General features: G+C 42.5%; 1 protein-coding gene across 2 annotated transcripts in view; it reads left to right on the plus strand.

The window, feature by feature from the left end:
* The first annotated feature begins 330 nt into the window (after positions 1–330).
* Positions 331–20,052, plus strand: part of LAMC1 (laminin subunit gamma 1) — a 122,258-nt gene continuing 102,536 nt past the window's right edge. Inside the window, exon 1 of one of the 2 annotated variants that reach the window (XM_002808258.4) lies at positions 331–913. In XM_002808258.4, coding sequence (XP_002808304.4) covers positions 499–913 — 415 coding nt within the window. In that variant the 5' untranslated portion in view covers positions 331–498. Of the gene's footprint in view, positions 914–2,522; positions 2,627–20,052 lie in introns of those variants that run through there. The other variant, XM_078001184.1, reaches the window with a different exon arrangement.

The following is a 20,052-nucleotide window of genomic DNA, read 5'->3' on the forward strand; positions in this document are numbered from 1 at the left end:
CCCGAGCACGAGACGCCGCCGCCCCCGCCGCCGCCTGGAGTTGCCGGGACGGACGCGCAGTCCATGGGGCGCGCAGGGCCAGGGAGTTGCCCCAGGGACCGCGGGAGTTGCTGAGAGGAGACCGGGTTGGGCTTTCTCCTCTCCCAGACCCCACCCGACCCTGCCGATCCCACCCCCTGCTCCTTCCTCCCCGGGGGCGCGCACTCGGGCACGCGCTCGGAAGTTGGGGGTCGGCGCGGAGTGCAGGCTGCTTCGCGGGGTAGGTTAGGGAAGCGCGGAGGCGGCGCGCGGGGGCCGCGGTCGGCGAGCAGCGCGGTCCTCGCTAGGGGCGCCCGCCCGTCAGTCTCTCCGGCGCGAGTCGCCGCCACCGCCCGCCCGGGAGTCAGGCCCCTGGGCCCCCAGGCTCAAGCAGCGAAGCGGCCTCCGGGGAACGCCGCTAGGCTAGAGGAACGCGCGGGTGCCCTTGCCTTCGCCGTGGCCCAGCGTGCGGGCGGCGGGATGAGGGAGAGCCAGCGGGCCGCGCCGGCCCTGCGGCGCCGGGGGCGGCTCTGGCCCGTGTTGGCCGTGCTGGCGGCCGCCGCGGCGGGCTGTGCCCAGGCAGCCATGGACGAGTGCACGGACGAGGGCGGGCGGCCGCAGCGCTGCATGCCCGAGTTCGTCAACGCCGCCTTCAACGTGACCGTGGTGGCTACCAACACGTGTGGGACTCCGCCCGAGGAGTACTGTGTGCAGACCGGGGTGACCGGGGTCACCAAGTCCTGTCACCTGTGCGACGCCGGGCAGCCCCACCTGCAGCACGGGGCAGCCTTCCTGACCGACTACAACAACCAGGCCGACACCACCTGGTGGCAAAGCCAGACCATGCTGGCCGGGGTGCAGTACCCCAGCTCCATCAACCTCACGCTGCACCTGGGTAAGCGGTGACAGCCCCGTCCCCTGCTACTGCTCGCCAGCAGCCCAGCTCCCGGACCGGCTCCGTCCCCGTAGCCGGCCTCACGGACCCAGACAGCCGCGTGTTGGCTCTCTGTTCCCCGGCATGGGCCACACAGAAACTCCTTTCTCCAACTTCTGAAATAGATCTAGCTTTTAACATCCCGTGAGGGCCAGAATGTTCCGCACGAGTCTCTCTGCTTTCCTGTTCTTTCTGACTTAACGGGATTCTGGCTCTCTGATTATTCTGCATTTCGGCTGTTAGGATTGTGGTTCCTCCCCTCCACCTTTTTTTTTTTTTTTCTGAAGCGTTAATCAGAAACTCCCATCCCCACTTTTCTCTTTGCTAGCAAGGCCGTCACAGCGCATACTTGGATCAGAAACAAGAAGGTCTGCCTTAAACATTTTCGTCTTTAAAATGTTTAGATGTCCCTCCAGGGCTGAGGGTGATTGTTCTGTTAAGGGGGAATTTGAGAGGAGCAAATGCCTTCGCTGCCTATATTGCCTATGTGGAATTAAAACATAAATTCACTTTTGAAGTTATTGTTCTTTATAGCTGCTCAGCCTTAAAAGCCACAGAGCGATTTGACTGCTAATCCTGGTGCAGAATAAACAAAAGGAAGTGCACTCACTGTAATTGCTGGGCACAGCCTTGTCCCTGGGTAAAAAGGCTCTCCTTTACTGTCTTCCCTTTTGCTTTCATTCAAAGCGAGTGTAGAAACACGTATAAGTGATCTTTCAGAAATCAGGAAAGGGATGTATAGAAAACTTCATGGCAGGGCAGTGGATGAGGATGGACATGTGTATCTGGAAGTACCAAAAATAATGTTCGATCTAGGTAAGTTTTTCCTCATCTATTGAGATATGTAAATAGGCAGAAAGTTTCATTATTGTGTTTAACCGAGGAACCAATGTGTGAGAAACTGACGTTTGACTTAGCGCTTCACTCCCCATTGCCTTGGAAGGCTTGATTGTTACCAGTAGCTGGTACTAACGAACTTCCAGAGAGAACAGACTGCCCCAAGCCATTCTTCTGTCAAGGGAGGGTAATTCTGTGAGGCTAATATCCCTTAGGGGTGTTGGAAAGGAACATGTTGTTGGCAAATGGTTCTTTTGATCATGGTTTTGCTGCTCTCCGGTACACTAAACTTTATTTAAGTATCAGGATTCCAGAGAAAGAATTTGACTTACAAAAAGTACTTTGAAAAGTGGGATTAAATTATTGTGTGTGGAATAAGTGTCAGAAAAGCAGAATTATTTAACATCTTATTTGCAGTTGAGTCATTAAACAAATGAAACATTTTGAAAATAATTTCATAAAATGATACTATGAGGTATCTGTTTTTCAGGGATTGAAGAAGTAAAGTGCACTGAGTTCAGTTTTTTAAAGGTGCCTTTCTAAAGACATAGCTAGTGACCGAGGGTTTCCTAAGATGTGTGGGATTGCTCTTTTTTTTCTCCTGTTATATTTTTTAAATTGGTCAAAATTATTTTTGAAATTTGTATCTAAGTATTTTTGTTTAACTTTTGACTTGTTAAAGTTTCTGTGTTCAAGTTTGAATACCCTTGAAGTCTTATTTTGTTCATTTTCAGATTTTAAAATTTTCAAAGAAAAGGCGTTGCCTGATGTCTCAAATCTCAGATGCCTGAAATTCAATCGACAATTACTGAACAACAGTCTCTTATTTACATAAAGGTGGGGCTCTTGGCTCTCTGAATTTTCTCTTGTAGGCACTGTGTAGCTAAAGGTCGTTTAAGGTGATTTCAGAGGTAGATAGATTACTCAGTGATTACTACCTGTTGCAAAGATAATGTGGTAGAGTAAGCTGGTATCAGTTAAGTTAGATTGCTCCCACTGGGAGGCAGGTATGTTAACTTTGGGTCATGGTTGATTAAAAGGTCAAAAGAGATCTTAGAGTTTGCCTCTAACATCACTTTTTACTATAAAATGTTTTATGCTTGGACTTGGTTTTGCTGAAATTTCCCTCAACTTTTGGTAATATTGTTGCTAAATGAAATTCATAAAACTGAGTTTAAAACTTTGTAAGTTAAAAGTATTTTCTTACAAGTATTGTGATTAACTGTAAAAATACGTACTTTTTAGTTTAAGCTAACTTGACTCGGATACTTGACTTACACTTGTTCTTGGATCAGAAATGACATCCTGGAAGAAGTCATGTGTCGTGGAGGAGGTGGGAAGGGGGAAAGGTTTGTGTGTAGTGAGGTTGAGGTTTCTCTTTCTCTCCCCCCCCCACCTCGTCTTTAATGATAAGATTATATGTATACATGTATGTTTTGATCAACAATTTATGACAAGTATGCAAGGTGTTATATGTCACTGTGTGTTTTGATGTTCAGCATATTCACTCCCCAACTCCAGTTACTCCATGGGCTGCAGCTAACTGATTATTTCCCATGAATTAAAGTACCATGACTGTTTTGTGCATCTATTAAATCTCCCTTCCAGTTCAAATTTCACATACCCTTAAGCAAGTGATGCATATTGTGCTTCACCCTTACAGAGCATGTGAAACTAGAAATGAGTAGTGTGAAAGAGCTAGGTCTAGCCACCACTTTTCTAGCCTTCCTTTTGATGTTGAACTTTCAGTACAGTAAACTTTAAAATAAGCAGTCAAATCGTACATAAGAAATGTAAGTAGTTATGTAAGTGTTTGGGCACTGACTTTTTTAAATTATAAAAATGAAACATGACATTGTAAATTCAAACAGTAAGTATAGTGACAAGTGAGTCTCTTTATCACTACCTGCTAAGCTCCACGCCCTAGAGACCACCATTCACAATTTCTTACATTAATATGACCCTCTAGAAATTTTTCGTGCATACACGTGTATATATCAAATTATAGGATCATTGTAACTGGTACTTTTTGGGAGGCTGAGGCGTATTTTAACAGATGGCAAATACAAATCTGATTATTGTACCTGTATCATCATTTGCTATACAAAAGCCAGGAAAATCAGTGTTGATTTTGAAAACGGCCATCTTAAAAGCTTAAAAGCACCATACACAGTAATCCAGGGTGCAGGGTGTAGTGTGTCCTCAGATAAAAAGAGTTAAAGTTGCTATGGGAACCAGAATTGCACTTTCTGCTTGTTATGGGGAGAAATCTCAACCAGCCACCCTTTTCTAAAAAGAAGTCTTTTTTGTTTCGCCGTCAGCTTCTGGATGGATTATTCAATTGCTGTTAAAAAGTTTGGCTTTTATGTCTTATAGTAAGTTTTTATCCATACTAGTGGGGTAGTTGATACTATGATTGTAGCTGAGGATTTGCCTTTTATTAAACAGCCCCTTTAATTAATTTGATAATCATTGTGGATGGAAACTTGGCAGACAGGATCCTAATCTTGAGAAAGGTAGCTTTTCCTTTTTCTAAAAACAGTTAGATTAAGGAAAAGAGTGCTTATAAAACCAACCCAATCAAAGTTTATGGAACTCCTAAAATTAACACTGAGACCAGATTAGTTTCCAAGCTCCTCGTAAACTGTAGGAACCAGTAGTGATTAAATGAAGCTTTTAAATCTGTATCTGAATATCTTTTTGTGTGTGTGTAAATTAGAATAATTGATATATAGGCTATTGCCATTTATTCTCTTTGGTCCTCTGCTGAGTGTGTATGTATTTAACATGGAACAAATGGCAATTTCTCCCTCCAGGAAAAACCTTTGCAAGGTGGGTTCTCACTGTGTCAGGGAATAGCTCACTGTGGTGACTTCACTGTGGTATTTGTGCACCCTGAGGGGACACTATTTTAGTTTGTCTCACAAAGGCCTGATTTACATTTTGCAGGTTTCAACTTGAGGAGTTAAGGAGCTCTTCCTTAATGGCCAGCAGTTGTTGAACACAGTTTTATAAAGTTGCTGTTGGCTGTTTTCCTGTTCTATAGTTCACTGCTTTTTCTCCAAATTCCTTCTCCATTCTAAGGGCATTCAAAAAAGAATTTACACATTAGGTGAGAAGTTGGAGCTATAAGGCATCCTGAGCTCACCTCTTCCATTTGTCATTGGTCACATATGTGGGAGGAATCAAGTTTTGACTATTTCAATTCTAAATAATTTTTAAAAATTGGGTGTGTCTTTTGCTATGCACTCCTTCCTCCTGTGCATACTTTCTCATGTTATTGGCAGATATTCTGCAAACGTTTTAAAAAATACTCTTGAAGTATATACCACTGTACCTGATAGAAAGATGTAGAAGATTGAGGGTCCTGTCTTCAGAAGATTATACTCTAGGAATTTATACACTCGTAATGACATTACAATAATAAATCAAGGATGTCTGTATTTTACATTTTACAGCTTATAAGGCCTCCAGTTTATCACTGATGAGATTTCTCACAATGCGATGAAGGCAAAGATGCTTAGGGTTGTGATTTGCCAAAAGTCATGGGGGAGATAAGTCTTTGACTACTTAGTTGATTGCATTCGTTCTTGCAGCTTGCAGCTTCTCTAACGAGTCTGTCAAAAGAATGTCTACTTTATCCTAAGCCACTTTAAAAATTTCATGTATACCCTGGTTCAGAGATACCATACTCCTTTGGTTTTCCTTGTTTTTTCTCCTGCCTACTCCTTTTTATTTTTGTTTTATTTTTTATTTTTATTTATTTATTTTTTTGTTAGATGAGTCTCGCTCTGTCGCCCAGGCTGGAGTGCAGTGGCCCCATCTTGGCTCACTGCAAGCTTCGCCTCCCGGGTTCATGCCATTCTCCTGCCTCAGCCTCCCGAGTAGCTGGGACTACAGGCATCCGCCACCACCACGCGTGGCTAATTTTTTGTAGTTTTAGTAGACGCTGGATTTCACCGTGTTAGCCAGGATGCTCTCGATCTCCTGACCTCGTGATGCGCCCGCCTGGGCCTCCCAAAGTGCAGGGATTACAGGCGTGAGCCACTGCGCCTGGCCTTACTCCTTTTTATTTATGTTCCTAGATTCCTGTCTTTTCATGCTGTTCACGCTTTGTAGATGAACTCATGTTGGTCTCAAGGCTTTATTTGCAACTTCATTTGTAAATTTTTAAATTCTAAAGTTGTATTTCTAGTCACCTCTTTTTCCATATCTGAAAACTTGTTGGTTCTGGTCAATTTGGGATGTCCAGAGACCATATTCAAAACTAAATTCACTCCTTGTTGTCTCACCCAACTCAAAGCTCTTTTGGTATTCCCTATGTTAATGAACTACACTGCTGTCTAACCCTGAGGCTGTCAACTTATGTTGCCCAAGTCTCTCCTGAAAGAACCATGCTTGACAGGCTTCATGAGTAAAGACTACCCTGGGAAACAGTTAGGATCCACTGCTGTGAGGTGGGTCAGTTCTGGGTAGCTGTAACTTCACTCCTTTCTTTCCCACCAATCCTTACTATAATCTGTCCAAGACTCTACTTTTACCTTCTATATCTAGGCACTATGTGTCTTGAATGCTTATCTTTCCATCCTCTTTGTCCCTGCTTTACTGTAAGTTCCCATTGCATTTCACCTGGATTGTTGCCACAGCCTGCTAATAAACTGGTGGGCTTTCTACCTCCAGCTTTGCCCTTTACATTTGGGCAGCCATCCTTTGGATTGAGTGATGGTTCTAAAATGCAAATCTGATTATACAATTTTGCAGCTAAAAATTCTGCAGTGGTTCCTCAAGATTTTAGGATGAAGTCCAAACTCCTTGGCATGGTGTACAGGGTACTTTAAGATCTGGACCCTTTTGTCGCTTCGTGTGCTCACAGGGCTGTTCTTTGGTTTGGAACACTTCTCCCAGGTGTTAATATCCTTTAGGACTCCTTCCCCCGTTTCTCTCTCTCTCTCTCCCCTTTCTACCCTACTCCCTGGCTTGGATTAGGTCTCCCACTCACACCGCCCTGTGGGTATTTATCACAGTCCCTATCACACAGGGTTATCTGTTTCTTTACTTGTCTGTTTCCACCTTTAAACCATGAAGTTTTTGAAGGACGAGTCAGGGGTTTAGTAATCTTTTAGTTCAGTTAAAGATGACTAGTATTGGTTAATTTTTTGTTATGTATTAGCACCAATGCAAATTCCTGGATGTGTAGTGATTCAGGGGATCATTGCCCTGACCTCATTCTTAGATGAGGTGTAGATGCAGAGGCCCATGTGTCTCTATTTGGGGGTAGGCAAATGATGGCCTTCTTAGCCAAGTCCAGTCCAGGCCTGCCACCTATTTTTGTATGGACTGTGAACTGGTTTGTACATTTTTAATTGGTTAGAAAAAATCAGAAGAATAATATTTTGTGACATGTGAAAATTTCATGAAATCCAAATTTTGGTTATCCATAAATTTTTGTTGGAGCACAGTTTAGCTCATGTAGCAAAGCATTGTCTGCGGCTGTTTTTGCACAGCAAAGGCAGAGTTGAGTAATAGTGACAGACTCCATATGTCCCAGCCCACAAAGGCTGAAGTATTTACTATCTGGCTGTCATAGCACAGGTTTGTTGACCTCTGTTCTGGAGCAGTACTTTCATGTTATATAGTAAGTCCCAAGTGACAGATGCAAGCACAGAGAGGATTCGCTTCACTATTTGGGTGGAGGCTGGAGGCATTCTGTCTCCAGTGACCCTTGTCTGGCATAGTGTTCATAAAAATATATGTACAGTGAGTGAATAAATGAATGCCTGAATTATAAAACTCCCAGAACATTGAACATTAATTTAAATTCTTCAAAGCAAAACTTTTGAGCTTGTGTTTATTTTTTATCAGTGCCATCTCTCCATTTTATAAGATATATGTAACTGTAATAGCTAATGTTAAATGTAGTATGTGGTTTTATTTCTGTAAATTTTTTCAAAAAGTACTAAGGTATGGAACTGGTATGGAATTGGAAAGGCCTATGATTGTCCTTTTTTGGGTAAAAATTAGACTGTTATGTGACTTGAAGTCAGCCTAGATAAATCTTAGGAGAAAACTCATGAATTCTCACATGTGAATATGTATTTGTGAAATGTTAATTTGTATTTTTTTCCTTTAAAAATGGACATAAGCAAATTTTATTTAAAGCATATATATATATTCTATAGTTTCAGCTACTTGGGAGGCTGAGGCAGAGGGATCACTTGAGCTAAGAAGTTTGAGGCTGTAGTACACCATGATTGCGCCTGTTGAATACCCACTACACCCGAGCCTGGACGACATAGACGCTATCTCAAAAATTAAATAAAATATGTATATTCACATGTACATTGTTGAAATAGATTCTTAAAGGGAATTATTAAGCAGTTGAGGGGAGAGGTTACAGTGAAGTATCTTATTTGCTTGTTGTATATAGCATCCTTTTAAGTTTAGTGAAGTCATCATGAGTAGATTTAGAAGATAGGCATACTGTCTCTTTAGGATAGTGAAGAACTGTAAATGTAGAGTATGGTATAGCCCAGTGTATTCCACATTAAAGTGGTTAGGCTGTTGAGCAGTAACCACATATTCATCTAGAGTTAATAGGCAGCAGCAACAGTTGCTTCTTTTTTTTTTTTTTTTTTGACAGTTTCTCTCTTGTCGCCCAGGCTGGAGTGCAGTGGCATGATCTTGGCTCACTGCGACCTCCGCCTCCCAGGTTCAAGAGATTCTCCTGCTGAGGAGATTCTCCTCCTGAATAGCTGGGATTACAGGCATGTGCCACCACACCCAGCTAATTTTGTATTTTTAGTAGAGAGGGGGTTTTACCATGTTGGTCAGGTTGGTTTGGAACTCCCGACCTCAGGTGATCTGCGCATCTCGGCTTCCCAAAGTGCTGGGAGTACAGGCCTGAGCCACCATACCCGGCCCTGCTTCTTTACTTGTTCATTTTTCCTGCTGGACTTTATTGACAGCTCTACCACTGTTCTGTTTGGGTTTTAGGGAAAGGTGTTAAAGTTTAGAGCAGAGCTGTTTGTTTATTTTTACTGCTGAAAATTTCTGAGGTTTTTAAAAATATGGGATTAATGTTTCTTTTAAGTTGTCAGCTTGAAAGTGTATAGTTTCAAGATGATTTTGTGCTGATTTTATTACTTTGCCTTGGTTGCTTGCTATAAGACTTAAGATAGAACTTGCCCTGTGGAGAAGAATAGAGTAAAATAAAATAATTTAAAAATAAGAAAAAAAAGATTAAAAAAAACAACAACAACAAACCACCTGTGTAACAGGGCCCTGCTGGAATTTGCAAGCATCCCCTTTCTTGTGACATGATAAAGTTAGGTGTTTGCTCATTTGGGTCTAAAACTGACAGCTTGCTAATAGGGGTTACCAGAAAACCCATTTATATAAACATTCCTGAGATTTTAGAGTACTGCACCAGACTAGGGTGGCACTAATTAAGTGTGTCTGCTTTTCTATGCGTGTGCTCTTCTAGGGGCCAGCCTGAAATAAGTGGGCCCAGTCAGCCTGGTACAGCTACATATTCATGAAATAGAATAAAGCAGACTTCACTCTTTCTTAGACAATGGCACCCTCAGATCTCTTGTGGGAGAAGAACCTTATGGTAAGGCTGGGAAATGAATAAGGGGATTTACCTTATTTCTTTTGAACTTTAGGAGTTACATTTCCTCAGTTCCCTTCTTTTACTCTTTGTTTCCAACCGCGTGTGGCCGCTTCCTCTTATATTGAGGCCAACGTTGGATTGTTTTATTTTTAGATTTTTGTTATTTTATCTTTTTGTTTTGAAAGTTGGAGGAGATATTAATTCAGAATCAGTCTTCTTCACATTGCTTGCTTTTTTTTTTATTTAAAGAGACAAAGTCTCACTCTGTTGCCCAAGCTGGAAGTGCAGTGGTGCAATCAGAACTCACTGCAGCCTTGACCTCCTAGGTGCAAGTGATCCTCTTGCCTTGGCCTCCCACAGGGCTGGGAATAGAGGTATGAGTCACCATGCCTGGCCTCTTTTTCCTTTTCTTGAATTTGGTATGTGGTCTTGTGTAGAGTTAAGGACTCAGTAAATTTTGTTTCATGATGATAAATCACAGTACTGTGTATGTATGAAAGTTTCTGCTAACCAGAATGATTGTGGCAGTGACTATACAGGTACCTGTCTGTTTTCAGAGACCTGGTTAATGACCAGTCTCTTTTTTTCCCATCTTCTTTAGAGTTCTGATTTTGTGTTCTATTCTTGAGCTGGGTGGAGCTCAATAATAAATTTTACATATGTAAAATTTCAGAGCTATACATTTAATATTTGTATCCTTCATTATATGTAAATTATTCCTCAAATAAAAAAGTTAATTAAGAAACTCTCAGCCAATTGTAGTACAATATAATATAATTGATTTTTTTTTTTTTGGTATGATTTTTGGCTTAGAATAGGAGAGAACACCATGTGAGGCTTCATCATCTAAAATATATTTCTCTTACTGTCTTTCTCCCCTCTACCAAAAGTTGCTGGCATTAATAGGCATTGACAGATAGTTGTTGAGTGATCACATCAGTGAACTAGCTGGTTTTAATTGAGTTATGAGCCCATTTTCATTGAAGTACCTGCAGAGCCCTCTCATACGATCATGCTTGTTAGACGCCTCAGGCAGTGCAGCATGGGAAACCTGGGGAAGAGCGGTCCTCTGTTCTCACCTCACTTTAAGCAGGTAGTGGTTTTGGTTGATGCTTCGTCGTTTGATGTGGTAAGATGATAAGTCTGTGGGTTTTGCTGCAGGTTTAGAGAATTCTTTAAGAATGTCTTTCCGTGGCATATGCTTTGGTCACAATGTCTGGTGCTTATGTAACTTGCTATTTAATTTCCGTGGTGAAACATAAATGTTCCACATACCACTTAAATATGGGAAGACCCCATCTTCATTCATTTAAACATGGTCTAGGTAATGGCTTTCTCTTATTGAGCCTTTTAGAAATAAAAAGTCTGAAGTTTGAATTATGTGGCTTTCTTGGAGAAACTTATTTATTTATTTATTTATTTATTTATTTTTGAGACAGTCTCAGTCTTTTGCCCAGGCTGGAGTGCAGTGGCATGATCTTGGCTCACTGCAGCCTCCACCTCCCAGGTTCAGCGATTCTCCTGTCTCAGCCTCCCGAGTAGCTGGGATTACAGGCACACACCACCATGCCCGGCTAGGTTTTTTGTATTTTTTTTTTTTAGTAGAGATCGGGTTTCACCATGTTAGCCAGGCTGGTCTCGGTCTCCCAAAGTGCTGGGATTACAGGCGTGAGCCACTGTGCCTGGCCGGAGAAACTTACAAAGCTATGAAATATTTCCAATGATCTGAAAAGATCCACCTGCTTAAAATGAGATGAGCTTTATTGCATTTTGATTCTAATTAGTGGACGAAGGACTTATGTAAATAAGACTGCTGGGGGGGAAATGGTTCACTCATAGACGTTGTAGTATGGGGTGTGTGAGTTATGATAGATATTGAAGGTGCTTTTTATATCCTAAAGATACTTTTATTTGTAATGTATTTGAGGAGATCAGACAGAAACATTGACCTGTAGGCAAAATAATTCAGTTGAAACTTTTTTTCTGAGATGGAATCTTGCTCTGTTGCCCAGGCTGGAGTACAGTGGCACGATCTCAGCTCACTGCAACCTCCATCTCCCGGGTTCAAGTGATTCTCCTGCCTCAGCCTCCTGAGTAGCTGGGACTCTATAGGCACATGACACCATGCCCAGCTAATTTTTGTATTTTTAGTAGAGTCGGGGTTTCATCATATTGGTCAGACTGGTCTCGAACTCCTGACCTCGTGATCTGCCTGCCTCCGCCTCCCAAAGTGCTGGGATTACAGGAGTGAGCCACCGCGCCCAGCCCAGTTGAAACTTTTTAAATTGTTGGGAGAATACCTGCGGAGCATTTTGAAGAGTAGGGATTGAAGTCAGCCAGGAAAGCTTCCTGGATCTTGAAGAAAAGTAATAGACATGAGTGTAGAGTTTTTCCAGGAAGGTAGAGTTGTTTGAATAAAGATCTAAAAGTAGTTAGATAATGGTGAAGGCATTATTTGCCATTCATGGATCAATGAGGATGTGCCAGATGGATTCTGGGGAGAAGAAGAACTTGAAAGCGGGGTGACAAAAGAAAGTGAATTACCTTTTGTCAAGTGCCTGCTGGTTACCTCTTTGAATTCTTCAGACTTGAGAACTATTGTTAACCCCTGGGGAATAATTGTATGACTAGTGACTTTTCTGAGGTTGCATAGGTTGAAATCCAGACCTGCTTTGATACATAGATTTTGCTTTTGCCACTCTGCCATGTTAGGTCAGACCTGCTGTAAGTGAAAGTGAATTCTAGGAAGACCTCAAATTGAGAAGTGAAATGAGAGTGCTAAAGAACTAAGCATTGTTTCTCTGATAGACCACTGCTTGAGGATCTCTGGATTTAGATTGCTCCTGTTAAAAGGGCTTTACACTTATTCTTGAAGAACAGAGGATTTTTTTTTAATTAAAAATACATATTTTTTAATTTAGACAGGGTCTTGCTCTGTCATCCAGGTTGGGGTGCAGTGGCACGATCGCATTTCATTGCAGCCTCAAACACCTGGGCTCAAGCAAACCTCCTACCTCAGCCTCCTGAGTAGCTAGGACTACAGGCATATACCACCATGCCTAGCTAATTTTATTTTTTTGTAGAGATGAGGTCTCTCTGTGTTGCCCAGACTGGACCCGAACTCCTGGCCTCAAACAGTTCTCCTGCCTCGGCCTTCCAAAGTGCTGGGATTACAGGTGTAAGCCACCATGCCCAGCTGAGGATTGTTTTCAGTGGAAGAATTTTAGGTTTTGGGCACATGTACTAGTTGTATGATATTTAGCTGTTAATGCTTCTAGAAATTTCTAAGGAGTTTATTGAATTTGAGAATGAGGTCCTGGATTTTGTCAGTGTCTATTGATAGAAAAAAATATGCTCTACTTGTGAAAAGAAAATTTCTACACCTTCTGAATTTATTATGCCAAAGGGAAAAGTTAGGCCCTGGAAACTGAGTCACATAGCGTAGCTGTTTTTCTTCTCTGGTGCATGACAGTTGCTTAGGGACCTTTGTGTTGAGACGTTACGTATAACCAGATACCCTATTTATTCAAACCTAGACTAAGTGAAGCTAGAGGTAGAGACCCCTGTGATTGTTATTGCTTTACAATGGAATGTTAAGCAACCCCCTTAGAGTATAATAGTAACCAATCAAATCTTGTATCTGTATGTTAGCTTTATGTAGAAAATGTTGTAATTCTGTTCTACTCCCCTATTTTTGCCCATATAAATGATCCTCACCTTTCCCAACACTGCGGAGTGCTGAGCACCATTCTTTAGTGTCAGTGTTTCCTGGACAACTGCCCTCACTCTTTGCGCTTGAATGAATTCTTTTTTTTTTTTTTTGAGACGGGGTCTTGCTATGTGTCCCAGGCTAGAGTGCAGTGGCGCAATCTCGGCTCACTGCAACCTCTGCCTCCCAGGTTCAAGTGATTCTTCTGCCTCAGCCTCCTGAGTAGCTGGGATTACAGGTACTTACCACTGTGCCCAGCTGATTTTTGGATTTTTTAGTAGAGATGGGGTTTCGCCATGTTAGCCAGGCTGGTCTCGAACTCCTGACCAGGTGATCTACCCACCTTGGCCTCCCAAAGTGCTGGGATTACCGGCGTGAGCCACCACACCTTGCCTTTTTTTTTTTTTTTTTTTTTGATACAGAGTTTTATTCTGTTGCCAGGCTGGAGTGCAATGGCGTGATCTTGGTGCACTGCTACCTCTGCCTCCTGGGTTCAAGCGATTCTCCTGCCTCAGCCTCCTGAGTAGCTGCAATTACAGGCATGTGCTACCACACCCAGCTAATTTTTGTATTTTTAGTAGAGATGGGAGTTCACCATGTTGGCCAGGCTCCCGACCTCAAGTGATTGCCCGCCTCGGCCTCCCAAAGTGCTGGGATTACAGACGTGAGCCACTGCGCGCAACCGAATGAATTCTTTCAACTGGATCCTCTGTGAGAAAGACATTACTCTTATTTGTGAAGAACAAAGGATTGTTTTCTTTTTTCTTTTTTTCTTTTTTTTTTGTTTTTTGTTTTTTAGATGGTGTTTCACTCTTGTCACCCAGGCTGGAATGCAGTGGCACGATCTTGGCTTACTGCAACCTCCACCTCCTGGGTTCAAGCAATTCTTCTGTCTCAGTCTCCTGAGTAGCTGGAATTACAGGCGCCCACCACCACGCCTGGCTAATTTTTGTATTTTTAGTAGAGATGGGGTTTCAGCATGTTGGTCAGGCTAGCCTCGAACTCCTGACCTCAGGTGATCCATCTACCTTGGCCTCCCAAAGTGCTGGGATTACAGGCGTGAGCCGCCGCACCTGGCCCAAAGGATTGTTTTCAATGGAAGACTTGTAGGTTTTGGGTACTTGAACTAGTTGCATGATATTCAGTTGTTAATGGTTCTAGGAATTTCTAAGGAATTTATTGAATTTCAGAGTGAGGTCCTGGATTTTATCAGTGTCTGACAGGAAAAGTGTACCCTATCCCATTTCCTCAGGGATGGTCAGTGCTTTCATTTATACAGGGAATGCCACCATCTTATCTCCTTTCTGCCTTATCCATGACTTCTTTCTGGTTGTTGAGAATTGCTGAGTTTAGTTCACTTGCTTACTTTATCTGACATTATTAAAGATAAGGCTGCCTGGTCTATCTTCACATTCTAGTTCTTTCCCTCTCTGCTCCAAGTAAATTCTAACCCTTACATGGTATGTTTTGTTGTTAAAGTTTGCTAACTGAATAGGTCTAACCCACCTTTTGTTAATTGATGGATAGATAACTACTGTAGTCCCGGGAGCTTTCTTTGTCAGTATTAACATTATTCAGATTCAGAAGTGATACCATTCACTTTGATGTCTGTATATGTGAATTTGCAGATCTGTAAGTCTCTCTTTCCATCTTCCCCTCTCTCTTTCTGCCTCCCTCCTTTTCTCTTTAGTTTCCCCAGAGTGTTGCTGGGCTAAGGTTCAGTCAGAGGACTCTTAGATACCTTAACTTTTTTTGGTTTTATTTTTGAAGAAAGGGATCATAGTTCCCATTAGGACATGTATTTACAATGTGTTTTCTTTTGCTCTCCCACCACAGTCTCCCTCTACTTCTAGAACTTAAAATTCTACGATTGTTTTTTCTCCCTCATGCCCCATCCCCTTTTTTAAAAAAGTCAGAACTCTTCTTACTATAGTAGAACTTTACAGGTTTGAGTTGGCTGATTAAATATACTAAGTATTACTGAATCACTGCCCTGCCTTTTCTGCTTTCTTTACAGACCTGTTTAGTATACATTGTATGTACTTTTTTTTTTTTTTTTTTTGAGACAATCTTGCTCTGTTGCCCAGGCTGTAGTGCAGTGGTGTGATCTCAGCTCACTGCAACTTCTTTCTCCTGGGTTCAAGCAATTGTCCTGCCTTAGCCTCCTGAGTAACTGGGACTGTAGCCGTGGGCCCCCATGCGTGGCTAGTTTTTGTATTTTTAGTAAAGATGGAGTTTTACCATGTTGGCCAGGCTGGTCTAGAACTCCTGACCTCAGGTGATCCACCCACCTAAAGTCCTGAGATTACAGGCCTGAGCTGCCGCTCCTGGCCCACAGATGAATTTTTTTTTTTTTTTTGAGACGGAGTCTTGCTCTGTTGCCCAGACTGGAGTGCAGTGGCGCGATCTGGGCTCGCTGCAAGCTCCGCCTCCCAGGTTCACGCCATTCTCCTGCCTCAGCCTCCCAAGTAGCTGGGACTACAGGCGCCCGCCAATACGTCCAGCTAATTTTTTTGTATTTTTAGTAGAGACGGGGTTTCACCGTGGTCTCGATCTCCTGACCTTGTGATCTACCCGCCTCGGCCTCCCAAAGTGCTGGGATTACAGGCGTGAGCCACCGCGCCTGGCCCACAGATGATTTTTAAATGCTCTTGCTCAGTTTCCTTTCTTATAGGGAGAGTGGGTGGCACCCTGTGCTACACCAGAGGGCTGAGTGTTGGGTTTAGAATGTCCTCAATGTCCTCCCTTGTCTCCGTTGTTTTTTATTTTGTTTTGTTTTTGGTCAGTTGGTAAAATATAAATACATAAACGTTTTCTCAGGGCTTTTCCATCAACTTTCTCCAGAGAGAGTGAAGGGATCCCAATGATTTCCAAGGAAAAAGTTTTGCAGTTTTTAGAAGCGGGTTAGTGACAGCATGATGAAATGAGCTGAATAGCTTTTTTTGAGTTTTCACTGGCAGGGACTGGGAAGTGATATTTTCCTGCCCTGGCATCACAAATCCCAATTAGAGGCATACCCCTATTTTGATGGTGCTGGTGACGTCATCTGTTTTGATGCCACTAAGTTTAAAGAATTTTTTTTTTTTTTTTTTTGAGACGGAGTCTCGCTCTGTCACCCAGGCTGGAGTGCGGTGGCCGGATCTCAGCTCACTGCAAGCTCCGCCTCCCGGGTTCACGCCATTCTCCTGCCTCAGCCTCCCGAGTAGCTGGGACTATAGGCGCCCGCCGCCTCGCCCGGCTAGTTTTTTGTATTTTTTAGTAGAGACGGGGTTTCACCGTGTTAGCCAGGATGGTCTCGATCTCCTGACCTCGTGATCCGCCCGTCTCGGCCTCCCAAAGTGCTGGGATTACAGGCGTGAGCCACCGCGCCAGGCCTAAAGAATTTTTTCTAAAAAAATTCTGGATCGTGATCTGATAGAGTTGAGCATGCCAGAATTTTCATTGAAATTGTGTTCTTTTGGAGGTGGGAATAAACAAGGGACTAAGGGTAAAGATTGTGGTGAGGTTGGGGGAGGGCTAGAAACCAAAAGAGCAATTGTGTACTTGAATTGCTTTGGTCATGTGATTGCCCCTTCTTGGGTAAAGGGTCATGATCAGTGGCCTTCAGTGTCTTGGATTAACTTTCAGAGCAGTCCATACATAGTTTTGAATTTGTGGTATTTTAGACAAGTTCATGGGATAGAAAATCTATTGGATACTATAAATTCTTAGAATTCTACAAATTATGAGCATTTGCGGGAACATCTGTAATGCAGCTGTAATAAAATTTGTTTATTGTCAGGATTGCTTTAGAGGCTTTTGCTGGATTATTACTGTTTTCAGTGTTTTTGCCACATGCGCTGAAACAGCATCGACTCCTGGGTAGACTTCAGGATCATTCAGTTTTGTAGCCATTCTAATCAGGTTTAAAACATATGTCCACTTTAGAGCTCTTACGTCCTGGCACAGGCGTCTATGGTGAATACAGGCCATTTCAAGATGGACACTGATTCTGGAATTAACATACTTCCCAGATGTTTGTAGTACAGATTTGTTTTCTGTGCTGTCTGTCATGTGTTGTTGTGTGTCTGTCTCCATCTGTGCTTTCCTCTGTTTTTCCTTTTAGAATCCCTGGGGAAAGGTAGGGATCTGCTTTTTGGATTGGGAAATAGAATAGGCATTAAATTTTCGGTGAAAACCTTTGAGTTGGTATTGACATTTCTGTGAGAGGAGAGGCTGCTTTGTTCCCTCAAGGGAGACTGTTGGTGAGGGTGGTATTGGGGGTGAGACTCTGAATGTAACTAGACACGGACTTCTTCACATCTCTAGTGGTTTTCAATTATGAAATGGGCAACTGATGCTCTGAGTCAGCAGCCTTTTAACCATGCCTGACTGAAGAGACCTTGTGTTTGAAATTCACAGCATTGCCTGGATCCCTGCTGTCTTTTTGTGCCTCCCGCTAACACACAGCTGTTTTTGTTCATACATCGTTTTGTGTTCAACTGCCTGGTTACTTCCTCAGGTCCCTTTTATGGTGAATAATGGACACATGGGAGTTTGAACACCCAAGTGTGTGGTTATTCAAACAGGAAGTCTCAAGGAAGCACAGTAACTTTGTCAGAGGAACAAAAGATGGGACAGGAAAGGCTATTGATGATTCTAGGCTTCAAACATCTGTCGGGAAATCTGATAATTTCTGAAGTACAGATATTCCATAGCTTACAAACAAGATGGTTTGTTTATTTGGAACTTGTTCCATTTTAAAAAAATCAGGGTATTAAATCCTAATCCATAAAATAGAAGTGGTGGGAAAAAAAGGATATAATGTGGCATCATTAGTGTGAAAAAGAGGAGAGAGGTTCTGCCTGTGGCTTGACTGGGTTTCAGGAGAAAGGCTGGAGCAGCTCATCTTGACTGAAGGTAACCCTGAGGCTGTATCCAGGGGTGAGCACATAGGTGGGACTTGACAGAGGCTGCTAGAGCTGACAGAATTGGATTAAAAGATGATTTTATGCAGAGCTTTTGATGATTGAGCACTGGAGGAATATGAGATAAAGAAGAATGTAGGTTGCACTTAAAGAGCATGCAGTCCAGTGGGAGAGTAAGAATGTGTGTATCAACAAATATACTCTGAGACAAAACATAAAGTGCCGTGAGAGAAGGATAGAAATTCCATGTGCCTGCAAAGGAGATATGACTATAGCAGATCAAAATAAATGCTTCCCAGGACGTTTATCTGGTGACTGTTAAGATTCCTTATGACCTTGGGATTCCTTGTTTATGTGATAAAGGACTTGCCAGAAATAGTCAAATAAATCCTGATTTTAGATTTAACAATGAAAATTAAATCTGGAAGTCAAAGAAGGGGGAGCCCTGGGTTCATAGCAATTTATATTAAGCAAGCGGGGTGATGCAAATGCTAAAGGAAAGAGTACTGTGTCCGGCTTAATTAATGGAAGTGATAGTATTCAAAGGAGCACAACTTCTGTGCATCTTATTCCCCTGCCTTTAATTTCAGTCATGGTAAACTGTTCATAGTAAAACATGCTCCCACCGTGTGGGTACTACTACATTTTTTTCTTGACTCTTTACTTTTCTGTTTTTTCCTTTGGCTGCTTCCTAATCATCTTTAAAACTCCTGACAAATTTCAACTCCTCCAAGAAGATTTTGCTAATTTCCAATTCCTCTGTTCCCTCCATAGCACTTGCCTTCATGTCATTTGATATTTATACGTCCACTCACTTCTAAAATCCAGTAAGCATATTGCAAACCTAGGATGTGAGGGGTGCTATATTGTATCGTTTTCTTTTTCCCCCATTAGCTGAGTTCATCAAAGATGAGACGAATTCATAGATTTCTTAATTCATTCATTTACAAATATTTATTAAGCACCTGTTAATGCAAAAGGTACTGCATAGTACTGGAGACAGGGCAGAGAAGACCTAGAGCTTAAGTTCTGGGTAAAAAAAAAGCATGCAGTACAAGGGACCTGACCTAGGGAGGATTTCATTGACTTCCCCCACCGCCACCCCCACTGACTTTTATGCCCCTAATGTGTGTACAGCATAATACCTTTTATATGGTAGTAGGGGCTCAAAAAAGTTTGTTGAATGAGTGAATTTCTATTTCTTTGAGGGTATGGCCATAGAATGCAGATGAGTACAAGAAACAGCAATTTTGTTTAGGTTTTCCCATGATGGAATTTGCCTTGTAGATAGGGTTTTTAAAATTGGTCAGTCAGAATAGGATGGCTAGTACATGGTGTAGTTTCCTCGCCAGCATTGTTAGATAAAGAGTAAGTCACTGTATCAGAGAGCTCCGGTATAAAGTAATAAAGTAAATAAAAACCCAGTTTTAAATCATTGGAGTTTGTTTCTCCTTCAGGTGGTAGTTCTGAGGTCAGTGGTTTAGGACAGCAGAGTAGTTCTCCACACTGACATTCTGGGACTCATGAGTGTTTCCTGGAAATCATCTGGGATCCTTTAGGATATCATTCTACGTGCCTGGTTGAGGCTGGGTGATAGGCCCCTGTGCTTTCCAATTGGGAAGATATTGAGGAGTGTGTACCTAAATCTTAACACTTGAAAATCTTACCTCCCAAAAGTGCCGTAATACCTGAAAGTGTATTATCTGCCACGAGAGAGAGCTTAGTCACTTGACCACTTCATAAACACAGTAGAGGCTGGGAAATGGGGTCTAGCTGGGTGGTCTTGTGCCTGGCCACAGATCTCTTACAGTGATGGATGGGTTGGTGGGGAGAGAACAGATTTTTGGCAGACAGCTCTGCCATGCCAACTCCTGTGCTGAAGAATTGGGTTTCTCCCAAGTTTTGGTCTTTCTGGAGAGTCTTCAGAGGTTCCCATTCTGTGGCTGGCAGTTTTAGGGAGTGGATATAGAAAAATAGTGACCACGCTCACTGTGGATCCTCACAACTTTAGCTTTTCAGGAAAAAGAGCCTCTGA

The sequence above is a fragment of the Macaca mulatta genome, chromosome 1, assembly GCF_049350105.2.
Source record: "Macaca mulatta isolate MMU2019108-1 chromosome 1, T2T-MMU8v2.0, whole genome shotgun sequence".
Taxonomy (NCBI): domain Eukaryota; kingdom Metazoa; phylum Chordata; class Mammalia; order Primates; family Cercopithecidae; genus Macaca; species Macaca mulatta.